At 40.1% G+C, this 21487-nt stretch overlaps 1 protein-coding gene across 3 annotated transcripts; it reads right to left on the bottom strand.

The window, feature by feature from the left end:
• Nucleotides 1–26: 26 nt before the first annotated feature.
• mapk9 (mitogen-activated protein kinase 9) lies at nt 27–20574 on the bottom strand. Of its 3 annotated transcripts, none has more exons than XM_036588661.1 (12): nt 19948–20513; nt 11814–11965; nt 11100–11229; nt 10943–11001; nt 9142–9280; nt 7472–7637; nt 7278–7349; nt 5556–5738; nt 5130–5254; nt 4937–5000; nt 3423–3494; nt 27–3323 (listed from the first exon to the last, which is right to left on the bottom strand). In XM_036588661.1, exons 2-12 carry the CDS (start codon nt 11927–11929, stop codon nt 3181–3183), a joined length of 1269 nt encoding a protein of 422 aa, XP_036444554.1. In that variant the 5' UTR covers nt 11930–11965; nt 19948–20513; the 3' UTR covers nt 27–3180. The 3 variants fall into 3 exon arrangements, with proteins under 3 accessions (XP_036444554.1, XP_036444553.1, XP_036444555.1); XM_036588660.1 differs by having other exon boundaries at nt 20010–20512; XM_036588662.1 differs by lacking the exons at nt 27–3323; nt 3423–3494; nt 4937–5000; nt 5130–5254; nt 5556–5738 and having other exon boundaries at nt 7267–7349; nt 20010–20574.
• Between the last annotated feature and the right edge of the window lie 913 nt (nt 20575–21487).

Below are 21487 nucleotides of genomic sequence, written 5' to 3' on the forward strand. Positions count from 1 at the left end.
AATGTAAGAAACGTAAAAGCAGCACATCGTTTTCAGCTTTTTTATTTAGCCAGTTGTTACAGATGTTTCTTTTTCTCCCTTACAGAAAAATGGATCTGACTCTCCATTGCAGTAGATATAGGATCCTGTTTGAGATTTTGCATATGTTTCAGACAAGGTTGTATGGCAAGAACTCACTGAGAGCTTTCACTCCCAACAGCCCACCAAGAACGCATCCATACATGTCACGACGATACAAACCACGCTAAAGCAATACGGACATATTTGTACATAGCAGTTAAGATATTTACTCTTCAGGTTTTGACTGAAACAAGTTTGAGTGACCCATGGCTTAAAAATGTAGGTATGTAGTCTTAAAGCAAAAATAACAATAAAAATAAAAAATGTGGAACTGCTCCTGGGAGAAATCTGATAGTGAATGCGAACTGGTGAAAACAAAAACAAACCGACCAGAGAAAAAAAAGACAAACAAATCTACTCAGTTACTGGTTCCGTCTCCAACAATACAGATTGTCAAAGTGACACAGCCATACAGACATATACCCTCTCCCACAAGGGTAACACCAAAATAAAGAGAAAGCCCTTGAGAAAGTTTAGAGCCAGCTTGTTCTGCACCCGTACAGGGGTTTAATACCACTAAAGTCCACTTTTGTTCATTCAGAACTGGATGTTCGGACAAATCAGATTCCACTAATAACAGGCAAGCTAACCCATGAAAGGTGAAACAAACAAAAAAAAAAATTACACAAACAATGCACTATTGCATTACTGTAATACAGTATTACAGTGCTACTATTATGAGAAGAAGCACCTGTTGAGGTCATGCATACCTACATGTCTCATATTGATGCTAGAATGCAAAAAAACAAAACCAAGTGCGTGTTCTTACAGCGATTCTAGAGAAATGTGTATAAATGAGGAGGTGATTTTGCAAGAGCAAAATTATCACCCTGAATGTCTTATCCAACTGCAAGAAAATGCTTTTGTAGGTGCAGAAACGGTGAATAGCTTAAGGCATGATGAACGGTTATGATGCTGAGGCCGAACTCCACGTCGGTCAGTCAGTGAAGGGCTCGTCTAGCAGGATGATAGAGCCCATTTTTAGTCCATTAGAGCAGGCCGAAGACATACAAACACATACACACAGACACCGCCTGAAGCCAGCCATTTCCATCTCCTGACGAGTCCATAATTAATTATTAATATCTAGGAGGTGAAGCAGATCTTCACAGATGTCCTTAGATTAGGAGTTATCAATGTGCTCCAATAAGCAACCCTGGCATTGAATGAGTTTCATGCAATTCTGTTAGCATACAGCTATACCACATAATGGAACAGCTCCAAGTTGTGTTTTGTTTTTCTCAAGAGTCAGCAGAGTACATGTTCTGGTCCTTCTCTAAGAGTGACAATAGGGCGATTGGGAGGGATGGATGACTGGAGACGCACGTAAAGACTGCTTTCTCAATGTGTACCACACTCCGTTGTGCTAAAAGATCACAGGACTTTGAATCCACCGTAACTTGTAGTTTGCCACTGAATAAACAACAAAGGATTGGTAACTTTTTGTTCAAGTGTAAAATATAAAGCAATTAATAATTATCCTTTTCTTTCAGTGAAAGGCTGTTAATCTTCAACAACTGAAAACTACTGTAAAGTCTTTCACAAAAAAAGATAACTGATTCGTACAACATTCACACGGGTTCCTCAAGTTTGCGAAAATGAAAAAAGGCAATGGTCATCTTTCAGATCATGCACCAAGATCTTCAAAAATTGCAGTTTTCTTCTAAATTCTTTCTGGAATGATACGGAACAGAAGGCTTGTGCACTGCTTCCACAGTTTTAGCATTTGTCATCAATGTACATTTTACATTTTGAATATTTTACACAGTATATGATCTTTTTAATTCTGTGTGCATTTTTTTTCTTATCCAATTTGCAACCATTTAATTTTTTTAAAATAAAGTATGCTTATGCTATACAGTACTTGTGCTAAAACATATTTAGAGAAGCTGTAAAATCAGGATTTCACAAAAAAAAACATTTACACAAAATTTATATACGTATATACATGACTACACCCTATATGAATGAGATGCATGATCAAGTTCTCTGTTTGAAAACAAGGTGTACTATGTCTATATACAGAGGCAGGCACGACCATTTCTGTATAGGTGTATTCAGGTATATGCAGAGGATCTGTAGTCGTTTCTTAAGTGTTCAAGGTAAATAACATGCATCAATACTTTAGACAGAGCACTGAGAACTGAAATGACTTCTGAAGGGGGAATTTGCTATTAATTAGCCTATTCCACGAGTGTCAAACTGTGCTTCTTTTGGGTGATGGCATGAAAGGCAATATCAGCTACATGGCACAGAGAAAGAGAGAGAATGATTTCGGACAATCCGTTAGCCCACCTCTTAATGAAATTGAGAAATTATGATGAGCTAAAAACATTGCTAGTAATAATATAAACCTATGAGGCCCTATTCACCCATTCACACAGGAAGCATTTAAGGTGATGGGCAAATGTAAAAAGGGGGCTACATTTAGCACATGCCACCGTATAAAGTCTTGAGTTGGTTGTTTGTTTGTTTTTTTAATGTGAGAGGTAAAATATACTCATTGAGTGCTATAACCCCAACAAGTACTAGTTCCAACTCTCTACATAACCATTTAATTTCATTAGTGCAGTCTCCTGCTCAGCAAAGAAGGGGCCCTACAAATGAATGGAACAAGCACCGATAAACTCCACAGACCTTGGAGTGAGTCATTTAGCCTATACGCATTACTAGTGAAACTATTTAAATGTAAAAGTGACATGGGATCATAAGGCAATGAAACCAGTTATTCACATTTCTTCATCACTTAAATGATTAGAAATATGCAAGAACTCCATCCACAAAAGCCCCACCACTTCACAGTCTTCCAGTCTGGACCAAATCATGGGCCGCACTGCCATCTGGAAAAATGTGGGTGAGATGAGGCAAGAGAGAAAAGAGAGAGAGAGAGAGAGAGAGAGAGAGAGAGAGAGAGAGAGAGAGAGAGAGAGAGAGAGAGAGAAAGAGAGAGAGAGAGAGAGAGAGAGAGAAGAGAGAGAGAGAGAGAGAGAGAGAGAGAGAGAGAGAGAGAGAGAGAGAAAGGGAGGGAGGGAGGGAGCACTGGGGAGAAGAGGCTCACTGTCACTCCTCTAGCCCCCCTGCAATGGTGTCGATGCAGGAACTGTCCGTGTCAGAGGCCAGCGTCTGCTCAGTGGACATGGAGGAGATGTCATTAATGGAGGACGACTGTGAGGCTGTAGCACTGCTGTTTGCCACTCCGTCTACTGCAGAGGGCAGAACAGAAACAGACACGTTAACATTTCAATTATGTAAAACAGGCACAAAGTAGACACAATTTGGCATTTAGGTCATCAGTGACTTACCTAAGCACTCCTCTTTCAGAACACCATTCTTGTTCCTCTCCTCCCAGTCCATTACCTCTTTATAGATTAGCTCTAGAAACAGGCAGAGAGAAGGAATCGTTTCATTCGGGGAGCCAACAGAGATTTAGCACATTAATGCAATGGTTTGGCAAAAAAATGCAAGTAATTCTTCCCATTCTCCAAATACATTAAATAAGCCAAGACACGCAGTGTCTTCTCTAGGATTTTTTTCAGCAGTGGTGGCAGGCCCATACTTCAAACCTCCACCATTCCTAGCATGGTTCACTGGCTGTTAGAGGATTTAGTTCAGACTGAGTCACTGACCAATGTACCCTACTAGAGTTAGGTTGAAAAAGAGATTCAAACATTTAATACTCTCCTACTTAGTCAGAAATGCCTTTTACCTTGTTTTTGTACCTTTTACCCTGTTTTTGTACTATAATACTTTATACTAACAATGTTTACTATCCGGTGTCGACCAGAGGAGGATGGGTTCCCCTTCTGAGTCTTGGTTCCTCTCAAGGTTTCTTCCTGTTTCTCTTAGGGAGTTTTTCCTTGCCACTGTCGCCACTGGCTTGCTCATGGGGGCTCGGACCCGGATTTCTTTTTGTAATGCTCATTTCCTTGTAAAGCTGCTTTGTGACAACACCTGTTGTAAAAAGCGCTATATAAATAAACTTTACTCACTACTTACTAACAACTGGGAGGTCTGCACCCCACACACACTTCTCAATTTACTCAACCAACTGTTGCCTCAAAAAAATCCAAAATCTGCAGACTTGGGCCAACCAGCACAGACTTTATTTCTCACTCGTCAGGTGTATAGACACAGGAAAACTGGGTTGGGTTCGACTGACATGTAAAATCACAAACCACAAACTGCTGTTCTGTGTGACATGTAGAGGAATTTTTAAAACTACTACTAAATTCTTCTTCAAAAAAAAATCCTGAATAATTTATCAAAGTAATACTAATCACACCACACCGAGCAATAGCTTGCATAAGTCTGTTTCCTGTTTGTTTCCCATTATAATGCACAGATAGCCAAAGCAAAATCCATTGGTTGTGGCCAGTTTAATAGAAATAGACTTGCTCATGCGGTTTCGGTTGTCCATAAAATGTACAAAATTCAGGCTTCAAGATGCTGTACTGGTTTTGGCTAAGGCATGGGCTTTTGCCTATTATTAATATAATTAATAATAACTGACAAAAAAAAACACATAAACAAGTCTTTTAGAGATTAATAACCCAGCATGGTTTCAGGAAAGCGTGATGATTTAGGCATGCAGTTTGCACAAAGCTAGTCTTAGCCTCAGTTGTTATTAGCACACAATGCCCCAATGCCAAACTTTAAGCTTCCATTAGCTGCTAAGGCTGAAAGCCCCACTTTGGACACTGAACACAGCTTGATTGATAATCTACATTTGAGGTAAGTGAAAAACTGTGTTTCTGGTTGAACCGTCACTTTAACTAGCACTCTTGGCCTTCCAGAATTGTGCACAGAGCATTTTTACCTTTCCACTGTTCTATGCTGTGTTCCCTCTCCTCCAACTGCTTGTCCGAGATCTGAGGTGGAGGCTGCAAATACAAAAGAGCTATTAAAAATGACCTTAACAGACGACGTCTGTCTGGTACAATAAAAAACGTCCTCAGTTTAACAGTGTCAATGGGCTATGTGACGTGGGAGAAGGGGGAGTCTTCACTGACCGCATCAGCCTCGGCTGGGTCGTACCACACATGGATATAGGGGTGGTTAAGGGCCTCCTGTACAGAGATGCGACTCTCTGGATCAATCACCAGCATCTTTGACAGCAGGTCCCGAGCTTGGCTAGCTGTAGGAGGCGGGACGGAAGAGAACATGGACAAGATACAGTCATAAAGTTTGCAGGGGAAACATCAAGGCATCAATGACAAATTTTGGAAACATGAGAATATTTGAGAGATGAACACTGGAGGAATGATTGCTTGCATAACAGACAGAGAGGATGATGGGGGAGGGGCAGAAAGCAAAGAAGATGAAACGGGGAGAAAGAGGGACAGATAGAGCAAGGAAACTTGGCTGACAACCAAGCGAGGAGAGTGAAAGTGACCGAGCCAGTGAGAGGATTATAAAGCAGAGAATGCCAATCTCACTCTTGAGCTTGTCGTGCTCAGTCTCTGAAGGAAAAGCCCAGTCAGGGAAGAGCTCGCTGAAGCTGATTCCGGGGAACTGGGGTTTGTTCATCACATAGTTCCTAACTGTCTCCATCAGACGGTTCATGAATTCCAGAGAGGGAGTGCCCAGCACCTCGATTACCTTATTCCACTGGTCAATGTCTGGCAGGAGCTCAGTTAAGTGAGTTAAAATGAAAAGGATTCTGCTAGTTCAGAGATACACAGATATAGAGATATGTACAGAGATATTGAGCTAAATATGTGCATCCATGTACGGATATACATATCAATGTATACATATGGATGTATACACAGGGGAGGGTAGTAAGGTGTGCCAATAACGTAAAACAAAACAAAACAGAAAGGGCTGAGAGAGAAATGAGTACAGCAGAAAAGAAATATTTAGGTAGGCAGCTGCTATTTTTTTGCATAATGTGTAATTTTGGAGTAAGAGTAGGTCAGGAGTACTTATCACAGTTTAATGATTTGGGGTTTTGAGCCTTTAGGGGAAACAAACAATAAATTAAGCACGGAAAGTCCTAATTATAGGGAACGAACACATGCAGGCGCATCTGGCTTTCCCCTAGCTTGCAATTACTGAAGGAATTCTGACTGTTAAAATATCCCTTTTATTTATAATAGTGAAGGAAAAACTAGATGTTTGTAAGTATGTTTATTTACAGCTCAAACGCAGGCTGGATAGTCTTACAGATATGCGCTGATAGTCAACTGGTAAACGGATGTTCCTAACTGAACAGCAAGAAGATATATACAAACAAAACATGCTTAAGCAAGACTGATGACAAACTAGCAAAAACATGGTATGAAGAAAAGAAAAAAAAAAAAGGCAAAGGAGGCAATTGTAATGCAGCTGTTCCATGGAGGACTGTTTTGATCAGGCCAGCCAGGTCTAACAAAAAGGAAAGCAAAAGACAAAGGTTATTGTCTTTACACATCCTGTTCTCCATCAATCACAGGGTTCATGTCTGATGGTAAAATCAAACTAGCCTATTCTGAATAAAATTGAGGGGAGACTTTAAATATGAGAGCGATCTAAACTGTGGTCTGCTATTTAATTCAGTATTTTACACACCTCCAAATATAGTCAACACAGCAAATATTTGGAATTGCAGTGAGAACAGTCCTATTACACATTGAAGAAATAACAATAAGGCAATATGTTTTTCAAGTGCAGTTTTTCATTTGTCATCAAAGAAAAAGGATGCACTGCACAAACTACAGGCCCATGTCAAGGGCATCACAACTTCAGAATGTTTAATGCAAAATCTTAGGAAGCCCTTTTTAAGTTACTAAGACATAAAATATTCAACTGTGCTAGAGAAAAGCAAGCGGGTCTAGACAGTCTCAAAGAACAAACACAGTCTCCTACTTCCCAAGAGAGCAAAAGCCTTGCAAATGCATTCTGCTGCCATCTGTGCGTGCACAAACGCGCTGCACAGTACTTCAGCAGCTAATCAAAGGAAGCTGCCAACATGATTCAAACAAATGTCTGTGGGAAAGGAAGTGTATCCTGACACCTTTGGCCTTGTATAAGAAAAAAAAACACAAAAAGCTACACTGTGTGGTGTGTGACCATTCAGCCACTGTTCAAATGCACTTTTTAACCAGTGACTACAACCAAGTAAGCAGCAACCAGAGGCTCTGAGAGCCTGAAGAATCTAAAGTCTGTTTAAAGGATACGATCAGTGCCTTGGAATATAACACTGCCTTTTACCATCTCCCCCATAATGCAGCCCACTGACCAGATATCCACTGTAAAGGCAAAGTAGGACAACACATTCAAACACAATAATCAAATACTCAAATACAGGTCTTCAAAAGCAGCATTCCAATAACCCAACCTGGAAGTATATTAGGTAGGTAAACGCTCTCACCATTCTCCTTGTACTTCATGCCCAAGATGACCTCTGGTGCTCTGTAGTATCTGGTCACCACGTATGGAGTCATCATGAAGTTGGTGCAGGCGGTTCTGGCCAGTCCAAAGTCAAGGATCTTTAAAGTGCAGTCTGATTTCACCACTATGTTACTGGGCTTCAGGTCCTGAAGGGCAAAAAATAAATAAATAAATAAAAAAATATATTACTACACAGTCTGGTCTCCATAGTGATTCTTGTTAACTACTGCCCATCATCCTAGGAACAATTCACACACATAATACAACTCACCAGATGTTCAAATGAACATGGCAAAATGCTCAGGCTTTAGATGTCTGCATAGCGCAAGTTGCTGGAACTGCTTTTTATTAAGGATGGGGATTTTAACAATATTTTTACATCAACATAAGGAATTGATCTGCACTTGAATATTCACTTGATATAACAATTACCTTTGAGTTTTAGGCATGTGTGATAAACTGCCAGCTGCCCTACAGATTGGTACCAAGAGTCACACGACTTTGTAATGTACTGTGCAAATGTACCATCATACATATACATATAAAAATGCCGCCATGTCACTTTATATGAGACGCAATATCAGCTGCTTGTGTCCCCACACCACAAATGCAAATGGACTGGTTCAGAAGCCAAAACAACATCCACTTCCTCAAAGATCAGAAGGTCAGTCTGCACAAGTTTGACAGATATTTTCTTTTAAGACCATCCATCAACAATCATTATAAATGGAGAGCATTCTAAAAACTATGACTGCACATCATTTGTGTTCTATTGGCAAAAAGGCCTTTACTGACTCATGTCTCCAGATTGGCGTGTTATGCTTGGACCCTTATGATCACCACTTGTGGCTATATTTGTTGACAGTCCCTTAACAGCTCAGCGGTTACAGCAGTCTATAAAAAAATCAACGTGTTCTATGAAAAATGGCATCAGTTCAGACACAGACTACATCATAGCTGATTGCCTTTGTTGCAGAAAATGATTAACACAGTCTTTCTTGCATCCTCTGTTCGAAAGCTAAAATATGAACACCAATACCAATATAAAACTAACTTAACTGCATGAACCATGAGCTATCGTTAATGAATTTGGCAAGATAAAGTTACTGCAGCAAAAGTTAAGCCGTTAAACTATAGAACTTTATGTAGCAACAAACAAGAGTAACAAAGCTTACTTCCAAATCAATTTTGCGGCTGTGCTAAATGAAAACCAGGTAAATGAGTAACTACTTTAAATCTTTGTGAAGATGCTGCACGTTATCTTACATTGGCTCACAAAAATAAAATACATATATGGATTATGCAAATAAATCTTAAATTAAAAACCCTACAAATCTACATAATTCACATAAATTGTGTTTATAGCTTGCATGCATGTCGTATTCTCTGCAGTTCTATGATGTGTTTAAAAACTTAACTAAAACTTGCAAGATAGTACAAAACCTTTCATTTACTGTATTTTACATGCCTTGTTCAGACAGCAGATTAAGTAAACAAATACTAAGAATTTCAAATAGCTGCATATTTGAAAAATGCTACTTTCTACATCCACTTTCTTCCAGTATTAAAATGCTGCTTCTAAATCCACTACGCAGTCTTTGCTAATGCCAGGTGAAGAAGGCTTTACTCATGGCTACATAGACTCTTTACCCTGTGAATGATGCCAGCAGAGTGAAGGTGTCTGATTCCACACAGAATCTGATATAGCAGGTATGACATTCTCTCATGATCCAGGTCCATGTGGATCACCTGACACAGGCTAGCATCCATCAGCTCCATCACCAGATACCTAGAAGAATCAAACGATAAGTCAGATTAACTTTTAATAATTTACTCCAAGACAGATTCTCCTCTATAGGAATTCAACACTAAAAGTACTAGGGATGTAACAACACCCCTAGTATTTTTATTTGCTCAAGACGAGGCTCTTGAATAGAAACGGACAGGGCATCGAGCACAACAAATTCCACACATTCAGCTCCTTCTAATGCTGATTATACTGCTGGGGTGTAATAAAACATACAAAAATCAAGTCCAAACTGAACGCAGACCATAGCATGGCTAGCATATTAGCATATAAGAAGACCACAATGGCATGTCCATTCACAAAAAGTACTGTCTGTCAGTCGGGTAAAGCACAAAAAAAACAGATGAATGATTCGCTGCTGGGGTTGCTGAACTGCAATGATATTTCCTGAATTTTTTCCTTGCCACATTTGATTGCTACAGTGAAAAAACACAGCATGTGTTTCGCGTCTTCATGTGCTTACTTTAAAACAAAAAAAAAATCAGTGTTTCCCAGGTAACAGTGTTCTTGGAACATCTCAATTGTTATTTATGCTTTTAGAATTATTTAATTTGTTAATGTATTATGGAAATTGTGCTTTATCTTATTAAAAAATAAACAATTTCAGCAACATTGTAACTTATCAGCACTTTTGGTCCAACTGGGCAACTTTGGCTACTAAGTTAACATACCCAAGAGGCATAATGGCTAATCAGGCAAAATGGCCACTTTAAGTTTGTACTTCACTAATTGTGTACAGTGAACAAAGAAGACAATAAAATTGTTAATCAGTTATTTTTAAAGACAGTTACTTGTCAGCCAACATTTCATGACCAAGTCCTAGCAGTCTCATATCATATTTAATGGTATTATACATTATATATGGTACTCCTGCAAAACCACCACCCAACAACACTTGACTCAAAATAATTTATTTCAGTTCATTGTAGATATATATATCAATGTTGATTAAATATTTCCTGTTTGGCTTACCATATATATATATATATATAAAAACACTTCACTTAAATACTTAGCTGGATTAATCTGTCAAAAATATTGTCTCTTGGTGACTGAACATCTGAGACAGACTGCAGATTTATTGAAGACTCCAAAATCAAGTGAAACACTTATCACTTATACTGAAGTCATGGAAAGAGAAAAGCCAATTTCAAAACCTGCCACAACCTGGCCGTCCAAAAGAGAAGATTTAACAAACCCGGTTCAGCATCAGTCAAAAAGGCTTATGCAGTTCATGCCTAGAAAAACACAAGCTGTCATCCAAAAGAAGGAATATGCAACACAATACTAACCTAAATAAAATACTAAACACTAACACACCACATCATATCATATATATTTTGAATCATTACTTTTGTGCATCATAACAACCCTCGTAAATACGTTTTAGTTTAGACTTAAAGTATGTTCATAAATTCCTTTTTGAAAGTGCTTCACAGACCAGAACCATTTTATGGACGTTCAATCATAAAACCATAGGCACTCTACACAACATAATCTATCCGCACCCATGGAGTGTGCATTACAGCCTCAGCAAGCCTATGAATATTAATAGCCCCACCTGGGCTCTAACAAAACAACTCTCTGAAGCAGTAAAGAAACAGCACACAAAAGACACAGTTAGCAAAAACACTGCAGACTTACAAATCCTGGAACTCCTCCAAGGACTTCTGAGGTGTGAAGACATTCAGTAAACGAATAATCTGCAGAAAGAGGAGAGACGGACAAGAGATTTAAATGTTATAGTCGGCTGAGCTAATTAGCCTGATGCGCACAAGGAGATTTAGTGGTGGAGACGTACATTCTTGTGATTGACGCATTTGAGCAGCACCAGTTCTCTGTAGGCCCGTTTGGCGTGGGTCTGATTCTGAAAAGGCCGGCTGAGCTTTTTTACAGCTACTGGGATACCCAGGACAGTGTCCAGAGCAGAGCTTCGACAAGTAGAGAAGAAAGGACACTCCTATCATCATCATCATCATCATCATCATATACATAGCTGTTTAAATCAATTCATATTATAATTTTTTGTTGTTTTAGTCAATAATAACTTATATTACAAAATAGGTACAAGAAGGTATTTCATTAATTCAATATTTTGTTGGAACAAGAACTTATCAAATAACAGAAATTGCTTATCAAGCTATCTTGCCTTTTCATACTTTTTCAAACACAGCATTCTGCATATTTATTTTTTTAGCAATGAGAATTAAGTTGTTTCTTAATAATTATGGAATAGCTCTGTTCTGTGGCTTCTACTGTGGACACATCTAAAACTTCTTATTTAAAAGTTGCACAGTACTGGCACCATATTAGAACGACTTTACATGTATCTGCAGCAAAACCAGTTATATACTACTAAAAGACACTGATTACAAACTTGTGAACAGTAGAGTATTTCAAATAAAATCATATTTTGCCTAATGCTAAATGAGATGACAGACAGAGACTTGTCATTAGCTTGAATGAGCTAAGCTGGGGGAGGTGACATAATGGCAGTGCAACAGTGCCCACTCACCAGACGATGCCCTGGGCCCCGGAGCCGATGGCGCGGAGCTGCTGGTACCGCCGCAGCACCGTGAAGGTGGAGTCGCCCACCTGCACACTGTAGAAGTGCCCCTCCCCCTCAGTCATGGCTCCGCCCACTGATTGCTTCTCGACAAATCAGACCTGAGAGAGAGGAGAAAGAGAGAAGGGAAGTACTGAGAGAGATCGTCCAATGTATTACTTTCCCCTCTCCAGGTGTACTGCGTAAGTGCTGTGTGCAGATGACACTGGCAATGACTCATACAAGTAGAACCAGACACAGGGCATCAGTGACATCAGAAAGAATAAATGTCAACTAGAGGGCAATATTTTAAGAGCCAGCAGTGACATAAGACAAAGAGAATGCAGTGGTTAAAGGAATACTCCAAGATTTTTAACCTAATCTGTTTCTGTTGCATATACAGCATACAGTTGACCACAGACACCAATTCAAATGTGTTTCTGTGTACTTGGAAAAGGACAGAAAACCCTTTGAGTCAAAACTCAATTATCTTAGAAGCGATTGGGCAGTTGCTGAATTTCATCAGTAAGAGTTTAAGCAAACACACTTACACTGTTATATATATATATATATATATATATATATATATATATATATATATATATATATATATATATATATGAGACCTTTACAGGAGCAGGAAAAAACATACTCTTGATAAAGCTGTTGGATATTAAAATAGTTTGCTTCTAACTGGATATGACGCAAATACAGACAGGCTTTTTTTTTGCTGCGTAAACAGAAATATAACTATCCTCTCCTTCAAGCAAAAAGCAAACTACAAATTACAAAAGCACCATTGACTATTATGCAAAATAAAAAGAAATACTAACAGCTACTTACATCAGAACTACAGGCAGATGTTTGTGCACTGAAAGGCACAGCAAACAGTCAGCATTACCTCAATAGCTTACAGAAGAAAAGAGCTAATAGCTGTAGGGAAGAAAAAACAATTAAAAGGAAAAACATAAAATTATAAACAGCTTTGGGGCAAAATTTATGCAGGACTAGGTTTTAGGGATCTGCATGGGTACTCGAGTCCTCAGTTAACCTTTCAAGGTGCAAGGATTTAAATACTGAAATCATTAATCCCACGATAAATGTCAAATCATTATTTCTTTCAAGTTTGAAGGCTGATTTTTGCTCCTGGGTGGTTAATTGCTGTTTTAAACTATCCTTTATGGTCGGAACACGACAAACACTCACCAAACAGTGGAACATTTCACAATTCTGTCATGGGAGAGTGGGAGAGAGTGTCTGGTGAGCTGTTTTTGCCAGGTGGAAAAGCATGGCTATTTTGTAATAGTCATAATTTAAGAAAGAAAACAGATTATTTTTAGCTGGTGCCGAGCGCTCGGCTACCCCGCTACAAATGACATCACAGTATTCAGACACCAGCTAGCGACGACTGGATATTCAATTGTAGTAGTTTAAGTGGTGAACCTCAAAATATCAACACTAGACAAACAGAGTCCTCCTTTTAGGTAAGTTTAAACTTAAAGCGGTGCTTTTGTGCCGTGTTTGATCTACAGTCTCATCAATTCTCCGTGCTGTGTGAGTGACGGAGCGCTGCTTCAAGTTAGCCAGCTACTAAAAACAGCTAGCCTGGAAAGCTAGCGCTCTCCCACTCTCCAATGCCTAACAGCTTCCTCAGTTTACTTTCGTTTAAATCAGGGCTGTAACTGCATGAACTCACTTCTTTCTTTCACTTTCGTTGCTTGGGAATGCACTCATACTTAAATATGACTGTCCGAGCGCTGTAACAGCTCTGTAGTTGTGAGGATTGTGATCGTGATTTAATGCTGCTAAAGCTGGTTAGGATGTACAGAAAGAGGTGAGTTCGCTGTAGGACAGTACAGTTACACCACTGACCTCTTCACTCACACTCGGTCACAGGAGAACAGATCACCGGTCGCTCCACTCAAACAGGGAACGTATAACTCTGCGTTTCAGCCGCTGCTAAAGACTCCTCTTACTCGTGGCCCCCTCCCTCACTAATCATGTAGAAAAACTCGGAAGTGCGCCCTCTCCTGGCGACAGCAGAGTAGTGTCGCTTTCCTTGCAGTAGAAAACGCCACCAAGGCTTTTGCTAGAACGTGGAAGCGTGAGAATGGTGTAATATATCAAACATTTATCGAACATGTCGTATCGCTCTATCGAGGAAAAGTTATATCGCGATAATTATCGTTATCGTTTTATCGCCCAGCCCTGAAGTCAGAGTATATCAAAAGTTTGAATTTTTTCAAGTGAGCATCATCTAGTAGTGTATGCCATTCAGCTACTCGACTTGAATGGACTCCTCCAACAGCCAACGAAATTTGCGAGCACAAAAGAAGTAAATACTAGTACAAAAAAATTCAAATAATAGTAAAAAGTAAACATAGAAAAAAAAAGTAAAAAGGAGAAAGAAAATGCTAAAAAAAAAAAAAACACTTGCGTGTAGCTAAGCTTTTTAATGAACTGAGTTTAAGGCATGAGTGCAATCAAGTGCATGTACATCAAATTCCATTCACACATACTGTGAGATACCTATGATCTGCTAGGACTTTAAAAGTCATGTAATGTGGCATTTCACTGAATTGTTCTCGTGATAAACGGCACAAAAATGTCATCTGTGGTGATCAACAGTACGTTGCAGATTAGACAGCTAGCCAGTCGGATGAAAAACGAAGGAAAATTCCTTTAAGCATCAGTCACTTATGCTACTCTACAAAAAAAAAATTCCTAATGATTATCTCTGTCTGAGACAGACCGATACAGACACACGCGCACACAGCACGGTGATGTGATTCCACCAGGCCCTTCCCTCTCTTCCTGGAGTTTACGTAATAGCGAAGAACTGATTAGGCTCAGCATGATGCCCTTCTCTAACTCTGCCTATAAAACTGTCTCTTCTGTTCCTCTCACTCTCCCTTCTCATTTCATTTCAGACTCTCTTCTTCTCCTCAGATACCCTCTTTTATGTCCTCTCTCAGAACTATTCCCCTCTTACTGCAACATCACTTTATAAAAACCCTTAGCACAACAGACAGCTACAACTTTCGGCCGAGCCTTCTCGACTTGCTTCCTTTGAGGCAATGTTACCTTTTTTCTTCCACTCTTCACTGTCATCATCTCCCTGACTGTCACAGGGCGTTAAATCTTCTGCTTCTCAATTCGCTTCTCTTTTCTTTCTCCGCTTTCCTCCAACACAGAACAGGGGAGCACAGAACATCATCCCAACAGGCAACAAACTTTGTTTTTCATGTGCTGATGTCCTTTGATTTCACCGTGTTTTGTGAAGCTCTGAGCCAGCGCCTCAACAGCTAGGCTTAATTCCTCCGAGCTGAACCCCGCCCCCTGCACCAATTCAGCATTTCTTTTTCCCTTTTGTTTTCTAAACTGTCTCAAAGACAATCCTCTGGTGGTTTACAACTTAGACTGTGAAGCTTTCAGAAATCTAGGCTAGCGCAACACTAGCAAGGCCACAGAAACTGCTAACGGACGAATAAGAACCAGCTGAAGGAATCATGCTTAGTTTACATGTAAAACAAAAGTGAGGAAGTCAAAACCATTAGCACTTCCACATTCACCAAGCCCTTAACACCATAAGCTGGGGCTTTGCTAAGGTTAGCCTTCACTCTCTCCTTAAGGCCATCTGATCCCGTATGGAGATGGATGAACATAATCAGGTTAAAGAAAGCTTCATAATCCAATATCTTAATGGAGCTGGTTCTGCCTACAGCCAGCCTGCAATGGCATCACTTTTACAGTAGGAAATTAAGCAATCGAGCCAAGCATGCAGATCAATACGAAAAACTATAACTGATGAACATTTGTGGTATCGTGTTGCTTATGACTAATGCCTGACCAAAAAGGGCACACCAAAAGAGGTAACAGATTGTCAACTTTCTCTCTTAGTATCTTCATTTTGATTAAATATTGAAATATTCAGCATTAGTGATGCATGACTATACTGGATTTATATCAGAACTGGTGATGATTTCTCTCTCTCTCTAAATTATATATAATACAAATTTAATCAACAGAGTGATGTTTAGATTTGACTGACCAACATCTTTTGACACATTCATTGTTGTGTACTGCATTTGTAACTAGGCCGGTCAACCATAACAAGCTGATGATTAAGTGCTGTATAAATAATTACTATTAACAATTTAAAGTACAATGCCTAAAGTGCCCAACATGTCTGATTATCTTGTTTACTAGTTATAAACACTTAGTATCTGACAAGCTGGACAATACGACAATATTATCAAATTATTTTCTTTTGAGTATATTGTGGATTTCATCAGTACTTAAATATGTGATGTAAAACATTTAAAAAAAACAACAACAAAAAAAAAAACGCCCACACAACGACGCTTAATGTGTGTGATTATCATACAGGACTATTTGCAGTTAGGATTGGACTTGAGAAGCCAGCCATAGAGCAGTGCCGTTTACCAAGAGCTGTGAAAATACTCCAATATAAACAACATGATTACGTGCTGTAATTTATCATGAACATGCTGTGCATATCAATACATAAAATTGATTATACCTTATTAGTAGCTTGTGTTTATCCAAAAAGACATGACAATAAAGCTAATTTCTACAAGCTTGTTAATGAGATTGTCTATCATGTTAACGTCAAGCTAACAGTAAAGTCCCACCCCCAATTACTTTGTATGTACTTCATACACATACAGTTTGTGACTAAACATACATGTATGGGAGCATTTCCCCTCCTCCAAGCTGGGTGGAATGTGGATTTTTCTAAACCTTTTTTTAATGGAAAAACACATTTTAGGACCTCTCCTCCCTCTGTCGTGCTGTGGTTGGCTGCTCAGAGGAGGGACCGTATCGCGACCGTAATCAGAATGTGACAGCATAGTGGGAGCTTATGAAAGCAGAGCTGCTCAGGTCTTTAAAAAATTCTGGTGAAAAGGCAGCTTTTTTGACTAAAATGCAGTTACAGTATTTCAAGGTGTCCACAATAACCTTATAGTACGTGATTAATGTTTCATTACACCAAATTACCGAATACAACCTCGCGTCCACGAACACAACCCAAGCTCAAATAAACAAACAGTACTCACCACTGCACTTATTAACAAATATCAGTTATACAAACATCACGCACAGCTGCTTTTTCACAAATGTGTTGTCATAAGACTCAAGACGTGTCTCAATAAACGTGTTCTCCGCAATGTTTTACTGACACAAATTTGCTGTACTGTAATCTAATCAAAAAGAACATAATATTCTGTTTGCAGCAGTATTCTACTGTGGGATCTAACTGTGGAAAATAATCACGATTAGCTCAAATTGTTGTGATCAAGTTATAATGTAATAACTGTGACAGACCTACTTGGAATTCTATAGAAAAAAGCTTTGCATTCCTCCAAAATGCTAATGTAAGTAGATGTAGTTCTTATTTCTGCATTTTATAGGGTCTATGCCTTGGTGTTGGCTCCAGCAAATACATTCATGAAAATTATCGGATATCACAATTTTCATATCAGTGCACACCTCTTCAGCATTTAGTTTCAGCTGCCATTTGGATGAGCAAGGAGAATTAACCCTGTTAGTAGAGTCATAACAGCCTAATATCAATACTGAAAGGATAATGAGCAATGTTAAATAAATAGTACTCACGTGTCACAACAAAATGAGGTTAAACTCAGGCACTAATTGCATTCTACATACCATGTGACTGCATGACTATAGCTCAGTCACTGCAAACATCACTAAGTGTTGCAATGCCATGCAACATACACATTTAGTGACATTATTTACACAAACCAAAACTGTGGTGGCGCGCCACACACCCGACAGACAGACACAAAGACAGGCACACAGACAAGCAGATTTGCACACACAAAGCTTACTTTCAAATGGAAGTACGTCTTGGCCACTCTTATCTTTCGGAAGCTGCATGGCAGAAAAAACCCTGGGCAAGATGCTGCCATAAAACAACTCCCTCTCTCCACACCACAGCCACCAGGCACGGCCGCCCGTGCTGAATTACGCCCATCCTCGCCTGGGTCTCCAGTGCTAAATCACTGAGAGAAAGGCCAGGCTTGCTTCAGCTCACTGCAGCAAACAGGTACCCCCTTGCCTTGACTTTATCTTTGCCCGAGCGCCGACTGCTCCATGCCCATATTTCCTTGCCCGTCTGGAAGCGGAGGACACAGACATTTTTAATTTATATATTTATTTTTATTACTGCAGACTTGTCTGTTACAGCTGAGCTACAGCCTGATAAGCGAAGCAATTCACAGTCAGCGACGGCGGCTGGCTGGGGTTACAAATGTGCAGGACGGAAGAGGTCAGAAATTACAAACAAGATGAGATAGCTTTAAAGTATGAGTTTTGACATCCAAATGTGAAGAAAAACAAACAGACACACTCTCACACGAACACACCCACACATATACATACACGAAAGATATTACGCCATGCACTCAATAAGAGGCAGAAGCAGCGGTCAGTGTGAAGAGCCCCACAGTATGCACACAGTCTGACCTAGAAAGGCCCCACAGACTTTCAGCCAGGGGGCAGCTGCTGCTGGACTTTATCTCGTCCCCTCAGCCCCATGTTAGTCCTTTTATTTCTCTTTTACTAGCTATGATTAAATTTGACTCCATCTTCAACATTTCAGATTAGGATCAAAAATGAAACATGACCCCTAGTGCCAAACCTCTCCAAACTCCATGCCACCAAAGTACAGTCTACGGCTGCACATATGACTCTGCAGTCATATTCTAATATTAAATATGCTGACATCACTGGCATCACAAATCTACCGTTGTGATGGGAGAGATGTCGGAAAGATAGTGTAAGAAATATAAAACAGGTTTAAAGAAGGAAGAAGCTAAACCAGGTCTGGTTATCAACTAATGGCAATTCTTTCTTAAATGATGAAATAATCATTCTAGGGATGCATGATGACATCAGAAACCAATGTATAGACAGATATTTTAAAATATCTGAGGACGTATGTATTGTACTCTGGAAGAGCAGAGCATCTAGATGTGGGGCTACTAAAATGTGTGCATTTGATCCATTTCACTGTATTTATAAGCCTACAAAAATAAATGTTACATTTCTCTATAATGCTAAAACAGATGGATTAAGTCCAGGTTTATGCATTTTATAAAACCATAAGTATCGCCATATAGATATGTACACGAAAAATATCGGACATTAGCATCGGCCCACAATTCCCATACTGGTGCATCCCTCAAATCATTCAATCAAATGATCTACTCATAATGAACTAATGGCCCATATTTATGAAACTTCTCAGAATAAGAATGCTTATCAGGGATCAAGTATCAGTGTTCCTGGGCCCAGATACCCAGCAGACCAAGATTAATGTCACTGGTTTATTTTCATTTCACTAAGGCCATACAAAAACAGGACACCCAAAGAACATTCTAGCAGGCATCTCTTCTCATACTGTGTTGCACTAAATGTCAACACAGCTCGTACGTTACTAAAGCAGCGTCTCCTCACTTCTAACTGAATTCTCACAGCTCGTCCACACAGACCTGTTAGGACTCAGCTCAGCAATTTGTCTGTGCAGGTATGATGAAGGGTATGAGATCGTATTCCTCAGAACAATACACATGAATCCAAAACAAAGTCTTACATTTCGCACTGACTACAGTTATTCCACAGAAACCTTTTGCTTCTCTCTGCTTTAAAACATCTCATTCATACAAGTCCAGTGGATCTTCTGGTCGCCTCCAGCGCTAACCCTACCAGCCTAACGGCATGCTCTGCTTAGCAAGCAAGCCTGGCTATCCACAGCCACACTTCTTCCAGTCTACTCGTCTAACAAAGAGAAAGCAGTTAACGGTAGCTACTTCTTTTAGTCCTCACCCAAGTTAAACGTTGTCTCAAACCGTGTTGGTGGTAAATGTGGCCTTTAGCCACGGCGGTAGCTCCAGGCCAACACTCTGCAGATGTGTGGCCGCAGCTAACGCGGCACAACACAGCACAGCACGCCGCCTAAAGTCGACGCAAACTCTCGGTAAACTACAACAGTACGCCGTAAAAGAGGGCAGCGTTCATTATCCGCTTATACATGGCTGAGAGACGACGGAAAACGTACCAAAGCGCCGTGTTAATGTGATGTTAGCCGGGTAATCGTTCATTAGCTGGCTCGCTGCTCACCTCCTCCTCGTCTGCTCGCTTTCCCCGCTTCACTCCCATACACGGCGGCCGAACAGGAGAGCCTCGATCGCGGAAGAGTGTCTCCGGCTGGGCGGTTCACATCCAACAGGGTCTCCCAGGCTGGAGCGCGGGAGCAGCAGAGCGGCTCTGCGCTTTTCTGTGTATTTTTTAAACTATTTCAGGGTGAAATCCGCGGTTCTGCCCGTGTGTCAGTGGCATGACTGCAGGGCGGCGGTTGGTGGGACAGAGTGTGTGTGTCTGAGAGAGAGACGTGTGTATGTTCGACCGTTCTGCGCGAGCGAGGGTGACGTAATGGCGTAGCCGTCAGGTCAGCCGTAACTTCAGTTCGCGAGGAGAAAAAGTTGGAGGAAGTAAGAGCAGGCGGACAGGAAGTGTTCTAACGACACCTTCAAGGCTGTTTAGGTCTGCATGTGAAACTCCTGCTGTGTGGACCGAGCAGATGTTCCAAATGCTGAACTTTCACTGGTCCATGATCTACCGCCCACTCAGCTCTGTTCACCGGCAGTGTTTTTGTAGCGCTGTTTCTAAAACGACTTGCAAAAATAATGATTGACACGCCTTTCAGCCAATCACAACCGTCTCTAAGCGTGACTTCCTCCGTCAAGCGAAGGAAAAACTCCATCAAAACACACCACAACAAACCTGAGGTGAGCACAGCAGTGGCAGTGAGCTACACTGGAATTAGGCTGAGATGTTGAAGTGGGTTTTCTCAGGAACATGTAATTCATACACACGGTACCCTGATCATCTGAATGGTGGCACTGTTTCTATTGTATCCCAAAGCTGAAAAGGTTTTGGATAGAAATGGCACGTCACTTTTTTCCCCATATTGATATTGATAGATTGAGTATCGGTCATACCACTACAATATTTTTTCTTTATAAATTATGAAGCTTTAAAATGAGCTTTTGTAGCAGGTTCAAGAAATGTTTACATGTTAATTTTATATTTCTTGTTCTCTAGCATTTATTCACTGGACTTACTTTGTTAAGGACTCTTATTTGAGAGGGCAGGGCTAGGAACCGCCCCAGGGGTGTCTCTGTGTGTGTGTGTGTGTGTGTGTGTGTGTGCAGAAACAGAGGGAGTCATAGGCGAGCTGTTCGACAGAGAAAAGCTTCACTTATGTATGGTGTGGCCGACAACAGCTGGAAAATAAAGCATCACGACTTGTGCGAAAGCTGTCTCTCTTTTAGTAGTGGTGAATGCAACACTATTTTTTAATAAAAGCACTTATGGTGAACATCAAAAAGGCTATCATGCTGAAACTACTCAAACACTCCACTATCCCACAAGATTCAACATACAGCAAAAAACATCACATCATACAATATGTATGTGCTATTTCAGGCTATTTTTGAGACAGGGTTGGCTTAGCACCAGATTCTGTGAATGAAAGAAATGAAAAACATGCATTTATTGCATTTTCCTAAAAATTAACTATCAAAACTCAAATGCAA

This window comes from Colossoma macropomum, unplaced genomic scaffold, assembly GCF_904425465.1.
Source record: "Colossoma macropomum unplaced genomic scaffold, Colossoma_macropomum, whole genome shotgun sequence".
Classification (NCBI taxonomy): domain Eukaryota; kingdom Metazoa; phylum Chordata; class Actinopteri; order Characiformes; family Serrasalmidae; genus Colossoma; species Colossoma macropomum.